General features: G+C 33.2%; 1 protein-coding gene across 1 annotated transcript; it reads right to left on the bottom strand.

Annotated features, from left to right (window-relative positions):
- Positions 1–4813: 4813 nt before the first annotated feature.
- LOC146885769 (uncharacterized) lies at positions 4814–6073 on the bottom strand. The gene is made up of 2 exons (XM_085674371.1): positions 5656–6073; positions 4814–5576 (listed from the first exon to the last, which is right to left on the bottom strand). Exons 1-2 carry the CDS (start codon positions 5917–5919, stop codon positions 5181–5183), a joined length of 660 nt encoding a protein of 219 aa, XP_085530497.1. The 5' UTR covers positions 5920–6073; the 3' UTR covers positions 4814–5180.
- Positions 6074–7891: the final 1818 nt, after the last annotated feature.

Below are 7891 nucleotides of genomic sequence, written 5' to 3' on the forward strand. Positions count from 1 at the left end.
TGCGTTCCAATTAGGACATTGATAATTTTCGTGTCCATAACCTTCACACTTGGTGCACCTAATAGCACTTGTTTTATCTTTTGGCAATGATCGTTTATCTTCATGGTGCTCCCTTCTAAGATTCCCAAGTTTGCTATTCAACCTGATAATTTGGGACACAACGAAGTTGATATCTTCTATCAAGGTCGAATGTGTATGGAACATTCTAGAATGCTCAAAATTTCTAATTCCTGCAGTGAAAGAGAGGAAGCAAGAACTAACACAAAACACAATAAGTGGTTAGCAAAAGTAATGGGGATAAAATTATTAAATGGGCCTCACCACTCCTTATGTGTTTACACTCAATTCCACTCGTGTTTCACTCTCGAAGTGTATTCACTCGCTCTCAAGTTCTTGTTCAGTTCTTCAAAGAACCTCCAATCAACCCATCAAGAATTCAATATCAAAGTGAAGGATGTAACGAATCTAAGCTCAACTCAGGAGGCCAAGGAAAGGAAAACTCCAAGACAAAACCAAGGAAATTTAAAGACAAACTAAAAAGCACCAAAATCAAGAAATGGCTAAACCAAAGGGAGTGAATATGTGACAAACTAAGACCCTGACAACGAGAAAAGCACTTTAAAAGACAAGAGTAATCTAAACAATGTATTTAGAATTACTACTGGAAATGTGAAACAAAAATACTTAAGCTAAACTGTGATGATTAATTCAAACTCCCATAAGCAATACTTCCAACAATTTAGCTCAAGGCACATTGTCCCACAACACAAGAATCCAAGGAAAATCAAACTCAAAGAGAAATGATGGACAAAAGACTCAAGAAAATCAATAATGAACAATTAATGACTCTAAATGGTAAGAACTAGGCAAAGTAGAATGCAAGAAGGTACTAGAAATTGAACCAGAAAAAGTGATGCAACACCACAATATGCACAGAGGAAGTTGTTGCCAAATGGATAAATGAGAGTGGTTGTTGCTCGGTATAGGCCAGAAAGTTTGCAGCCAAGTCCATAAATCAAAGGGTGGGTTGTTGTGATAATTAAAGGCACCACTCCAAAATAGGGAAAAACAAAGTGTTACTTTCCCCATTGCACCAATTCAGTGTTGCTTCAAGCTATAACCTCTCAAGGTATTGGTTGTTATCCAATCAAACTCTACATGGAAGTAAACAAAATTCTGCTGTGGTGAGGATAAATGCGAAAAGTTGCTGTAATTGGAACCATTGCCTCAACCGCTTGATGCAGCAAAATCAAAACCTGCAGTTTTTAGTTTCACCAATTAAACTAGGCCACCGCCTTAGACTTGCATGGACTGGAACATGGTGTAGTTAATGGCTTGTGATAATTCCAATTGGTTGCTCCATAAGTCACCACCGCATGAGTTTTTTTAAACCATGTTCACTACACTAAATGCTGCTGTTAAATCAAAATCTGCACCGAAACTGCACCCAAAGTGTTTACTGCTCCAAACAGCACACGAAACTAAGCCCAATGCACCAATTCAAGAAAAAACTTTACTGCACCGCTTGAAGTTTGGGAGTGTGGATGAATTTGCTTGTTCTAATTATATTGCTCCGAGAGAGACTACAACGCAACTTTGCTGCTCGGACTGCACTGCTTCAGACAAAATTTTTGTCTATGCCTCTAATTATTTGACTCAGCCAGCAACTTCACACAACCAGTCATTAACTAGACCAGCCCTTTTAAATTAGATTAAAAATGCTGCCACCAATGCTAATACTTCATCCAACTTTGGATGATTTTAGCAATCCATGAACCACGTGTATGCTGCACTAACGTTAGAAAATATTTTTTTCTATATTTTGGTATACCGTGAGTTTTCCAATTGATCAACTAATGAAACAAAATCATCGCACCACTTGGCATCTCTACTCTGGAACAAAATATTTGATGGATCAAAGAATAAAACTTCAGCTTAATAAGAAAGCACACCATGCGTTCGGTCAGATTGGCTAGCCTTTTTACTGCACCAGTTCACCTTTCCAAACTCCATCCTTCAAGAACAACACCTCAAGCTCCTTCTAGCGTTGCACCAGTAGATTGGATGATTAGGCAGTTTTTCCTGCATTACAATTTCCTTATAAACAACTCAAACTGAATGCACACCAATCTGCAGCACCGACTGGACAAAACTGTTCTGCATCAAAAGAAGATTGCCACCAAGCCAATTCAAAATATTGCAGCTTCTTGTTCTAGTTGGGTGATTGTTCCAGCTGCTTTTAAAGTCCATCAATTCAAATCATTCATACAACACGCTGCACCAATTTTCACGTATTTGGTGCTACAATGCTTGCTGCACCGCTTGGAATAAAAAAAATGTGGCCAATTGCTCACACCTCATGCTCGATGCTTTTAGTGCCCACCGCTGGTCAATGGAGCAGTATTGGATTCTTTCACTTCTCCATATGTCAACTTCAACCATGCCACCTCCGAACCACACCAAATCAATTGTTGCACCTAAGTAATGAGGCCAAACAAAAAAACTTCAGCTTTAAATCCCAAAAGTGTGTAACGGTTGCCCACAAATTCAAAATAAATGTTGGTTGTCAGAAACACATCCAATTTCCCTGCATCCACCCGCTTTAGAACTTGTTCAACCGTGAGATAATGGGATGGCCTAACTTCTTGATATCACTAACATTCCCGCATGAAGCAAACAAGTGATACTACTACCTCACTGTACAGCAACAAAGAATATCAATCCAAACCAAATTTCGTACCATGCTAGAACAAATCCAAGCTGTAATCTCTCTGAAGCATTTCCATAAACACCTTGTATGCATCCACTACCCTATATGCACCGCTTGAAAACCTGCTTGATTTAGTGTCTTGCACTGAGTGGACCACACAAAGCTGCTGGATGACAATGATTGCTGACACTTGTGAAAAGGAAACTGGTTGCTGGGATAGTGAGATCGGTGGTTGTCACCTCCAAACTAAAAATTGCACTAAATTAAGCCATAAACGGGTTATTGTCAAATGGGTTTCTGCTGCACCACATCTTGCCAGAAATAACACCGTCCGCGTCCTTTGAATTGACCTACCTCGAGACTTGAGAGAAAACTCACTGTTTCATAAAACTCAAATCTGAATACAAATGTGTCTCACAATGGCTTATATACTATGGGCCGAAACACCAAAAAGGCCCAACATAACTAAAGGTCTGGTAAAGCGCAAACAAAAACATTACAAGAATTATAAGAGTTCCTATTCTATGATCTAAAGCTAATCCGAGATCTCTTTAAAGGTCTTGGGCATGATCCCATCAACTGCTCTGAAAACCGTGTGACGATCCCGAACCACGCCTCCATCAGAATTAAACTCATTGGAAATATTATGATAGGCCTAATTGTAATTTAATAAACTATAAGGACCTATTGGTTATTATGGGAAGTTGTAATAAAATAAAATAAAGCTCAGCCAACTTGAAGAACGTTGGCTTATAAAAGGATATTAGGGTTGTGTCTCTGGTCATAAGATTCTCTCACAATAAGCCATCAAGAAAGAGAGTGTGACAGGAGTAACAAAGACAAAGAGATAGAGTGGGAAAAGGAAGTTGAAGAACGCATTATTATTGGATCTCTCATGGATCAAAGTTAGTATCCTATTATGATTTATGTACATGAATGTGTGATTATGTGCGTGAACGTATGAGAATCATGAATCTTAAAATCCTATAGTAGTTTGTTTATAATAAAGTATTATTGCATGAAAACTACAACATAATTTACAACGCGATCAGACCCACCATCACACCAGATCTCACCGTCGCAACCATCGTTGTGTGCTCAACCACAACGACGGCAAAAACCAAGCTTTGTATAGCGCAACCACCATTGCAGACTGTTGTTTCCATAAACGACGAAGAGGGAGGCTGCGAACACTGCTGCACAAAACGCAGCCACCTGTAGATGCAAATCATGACAAGGAAGAAAAAGAAGTCGCACCTCCTTCATCACGACAGAAATTGATGCAGCTCCAGCTTGAAAAAAAAAAACAGGTTCTCCACGTCCAGAATATGCAAAATTAATATATATTATCCATAAATTAATAACAATAGTACAATATAACTAATATTTACAAAAAATATAATTTATTAATTAATGTTAATCAATAATAATAATAATAATAAAATAGAAAATAACAATTTTATATAGTAAAATTATATAAAATACAACCGAAACAATTATGAGGATAGGGACATGACCGAAAAGTTCATACCTAATATCATCTTTAACCTAATTTAAAAAATAAAGTTAAGTGTTACTCATATTTGTACCTAGTGATGATTTGTATAAAAAATATAACTGGTTTTGCTCCGTACCTACGTACACAGTTTGTTTGTCATCGATAGTCATATGTATGGTTGTAAAGTCATAAATTTTTAAAATAAACCATCTTGAAGTCTCTTATTAGCCTTTTATATCTTACAAACTCATCTTTTAATTAAGAACTTTAAATTTAAATCATTCAAGTTCTTTCATTCATGAAAGCATCTATATAGGCACCACATGATCTCCTCTGTTTGTAAATAATTTATTTCATGAATCTCTTATATATTAATTTTTGTTTTATGAACTAGAAGTAAAAGTATTGTACCGTATATTTTTTATAACCAGATTTTAATTGTTGTTATTTTATATGACTTGAGTTTCTCACGAATTGTTCTCATCTTCCATTCTCACCTGTTTTCTTTTCTAAAGAGAAAAAAATCTATTATTTTTGTTCTCATATCTCAGTTGTTGTCTTCCATTCTCGAAGAAATAAACTAAAAATGAATTAATTTTAAATGTTTAAAAATGAATTATCTTAAACTAAAATTAGTTGAATAAATTATTTTACATGCACCCACATTAGATAAATTAAAACTAAGAAGTTAGTTTTTGTAAATTGCATTATGACATGGTTAAGTTTAATTTTTTTATAAAAGTGCAATTTTTATGGATTAATTAGTACAGTTGAATAGATTTGTGTAGTTGAATTTATTTTAGTCACATCTGAATACAATAGAAAAGAAGTAGCCTCTTTAGTTTAGCTAGTTAGAAATTTTAACGGCACAACATAAAATAAGTAGTCTAATCGTGTAGAAAAGTGTGTAGAAAAGTAGAAAACACAATTATTTAAATTTTGTAATTGTTTATTCATTAATTATATGATAGTTTAGATAAAGTGTACAGAAGTAGGACAAGCCTTCTTCTTTGGTGGAGGTGGAGGACAGTTGATGTACTGCAGAATAGGATTTATGTTCAAACATAGCCTTATTTCAAATAAATCCCCCTTTTCACATAATAGTTGTGGCTGAACACCAACTCGTGATGTCTGTATGGCTGTCATGATTTTGTTGATACCGTAAGTATTGTCATGTAATATATTTGCATCTTTGAGTATTTGTTGGAGATCATTCCTTTTATATATATCTAACGCCAATGTGAAATAATCAAATGGTAGCATATTTGAACATGATCCATGTTTCTGCCATTCATAATTCCAGAAATAACTGTTTATCGTTTTATAACTTGGCCAATCTTGATCAAGTATAGGAACTATTCCATTAATCTAATAAAATAAACAAAAAAAAGAAGTCATCTTCTGAATATAATATCAAAATAATATTATTAAAAAATAAAAAGCTTACCAAAGATACATTTAGCTTGGACTTAGAGCAAGGTAATGGCGGTGACATGTTGTAATTGGATGGCCATAAGCCATGTATAGTGAACTTTAACGGTATTGGTTTTGTGGCATCACAAACATTATGGTTACAAAAGCCTGCCGGCCAAGTTTGTGCGATTATCCAGTACTGAAATCCTTCTACTGAACAATAGAAGAAGAGAGAAATGAAGAAAGTAAATTTGAGATAACTCATTGTGAAATTGATGGAAAATGATAGTTTAATCATCTCAATTTATAGTACCAAAGCTTAATTGATTTTGCTTAATTCATACCAATCAATCTCTTTTATTTTGGCCAATTTAACTTCCTAATAAAAGTCTCTTCTCCTAACATTCATAATCATTCACTAGTTGGTGATCCATAATCACACCAAATTAAATTCCTTTAAACTATCACAACATGGTATGTTCACTCTGATTAGTTTTATGTTGATTTTGTTAACAAACTTATGATGTATTTACTAGTTTACATATGTATTCATATGTTTTTTTTTCAATGATGTTGTATTGAAGTTTTGATATGTACTCATAACGTGATGATATTAACTTATATGAGTTGAGACAGATTTACTAAGAATATGCTTATCTACCACAAATAATCCAATAGGCCTTTAAATAATCATAGAATAAATATACATATTTTTATGCATTCGACTATTGAAGAACATGTCGTAAAATTTATTCTATTTTTATGTAAAAATATTATGAATTTGGGTCCTAATCCTATGATATTGTCATAACTTAATTTATAAAACTTATTTCATAAAACATGACAGACCATATGGCTGGCGCATGGTGTGATTGGACCCCATACCACTTCTAGTCCTAACTTAATTCATACCATTCAATCTTCTTTTGGCCATTGTGGCCATTGAACTTCCCAATAAAATTGTCAAGATCTAATTTGTTACCAACTTTTGTTTATAACACTCATTCATAGTTGCTTTAATTAAGAAGTATTTGGTATATAATTTTTGGTCTGATCATTCATTCTTTATGTTTAAATTTCCATTTTAGTACCCAATTTGTTAGTTATTTTCCTTAAGAAGTAATTGGAATAGAATTTTGGGACCCTGATTCACGACATTTCTTCTCTAAATTATTATTAACAATAACTATCAGTATGATTCTTATTAATATTAGGAATTTTCATCGACAAAGACTTGAGTTTTCCATTCAGAATTTTTAATTTTAATCTATCACAAATTTCATCTTTTATGGGTTAATTTTGCCACCTTTTACTTTGGGTTAATATTATAATTGGTAAATTCTGAAAATTAAGAAAAAAAAAACATGTCTGATTTGATTTCTCTAAGATAACTTACATTAAGTTTTTTAATTTGAAAATCAACTGGAGATGAATTGGCTTGGTTTGCCCTTTTACAGTAAACAACGTAAGTAGAATTTTATATCATTTGTGTAAAAAATGTGATTCATGACATTCACATGAAAACGGGTTGGCCACGGATAGTGTCTATCTGCAACCTAACCCACGACAAAAAAATTTACCCGTTACTCGTCCCGCTATCCACATGGATATCCGTTTAAAAAATATCTACAGGTATATTAAAACGCGCGGGTACCGTGAATACTCATAAATATTAAAAAAATATATTTTATAAATTTTTAAAATTAAATTTAAATAAAATTATAAAAAAATGTAAAATAAAATATAAATTATATTAAATTTAAATTCAATATTAAATTTAAATTTAATTTAATCTAATAAAATATAAATTTAATTTTCGTAAAATTTATTCTATTTTTATGTACAAATATTATGAATTTGGGTCCTAATCCTATGATATTGTCATAACTTAATTTATAAAACTTATTTCATAAAACATAACAGACCATATGGCTGGCGCATGGTGTGATGGGACCCATACCACTTCTAGTCCTAACTTAATTCATACCATTCAATCTTCTTTTGGCCATTGTGGTGCATGGTGTGATTGGCGCATGGTATACTTTGTAAGTTTCTCTTGCATGGATTGATCTTTAAATTGTAGTTTGAAAGCATTGTTTAGAATGCATTCAAGCTTGTCTTATTAATATAATGCTTTTGATTGATTAAAAGATGCTTTATTCTATTAAAATGTTATTATTTGGGTTCAAATGACTATAAATGGCATTTTAATCGGCAAGAAAATCGCTTTAATATATAAGAATAACCTAGAACCATGAGTATTTATGAGG

Source organism: Vigna unguiculata, chromosome 6, assembly GCF_037176805.1.
Source record: "Vigna unguiculata cultivar grain cowpea cultivar isolate G323 ecotype 2 chromosome 6, ASM3717680v1, whole genome shotgun sequence".
NCBI classification, from domain to species: domain Eukaryota; kingdom Viridiplantae; phylum Streptophyta; class Magnoliopsida; order Fabales; family Fabaceae; genus Vigna; species Vigna unguiculata.

Bases quoted from the DNA above. Each gene is read 5' to 3' on its own strand.
- LOC146885769 (XM_085674371.1), bottom strand. From the start codon at position 5,919: ATGATTAAACTATCATTTTCCATCAATTTCACAATGAGTTATCTCAAA. The intron at 5,577-5,655 runs GTAAGCTTTTTA...TTATTTTATTAG, and splicing joins CCAAGCTAAATGTATCTTTG to ATTAATGGAATAGTTCCTAT.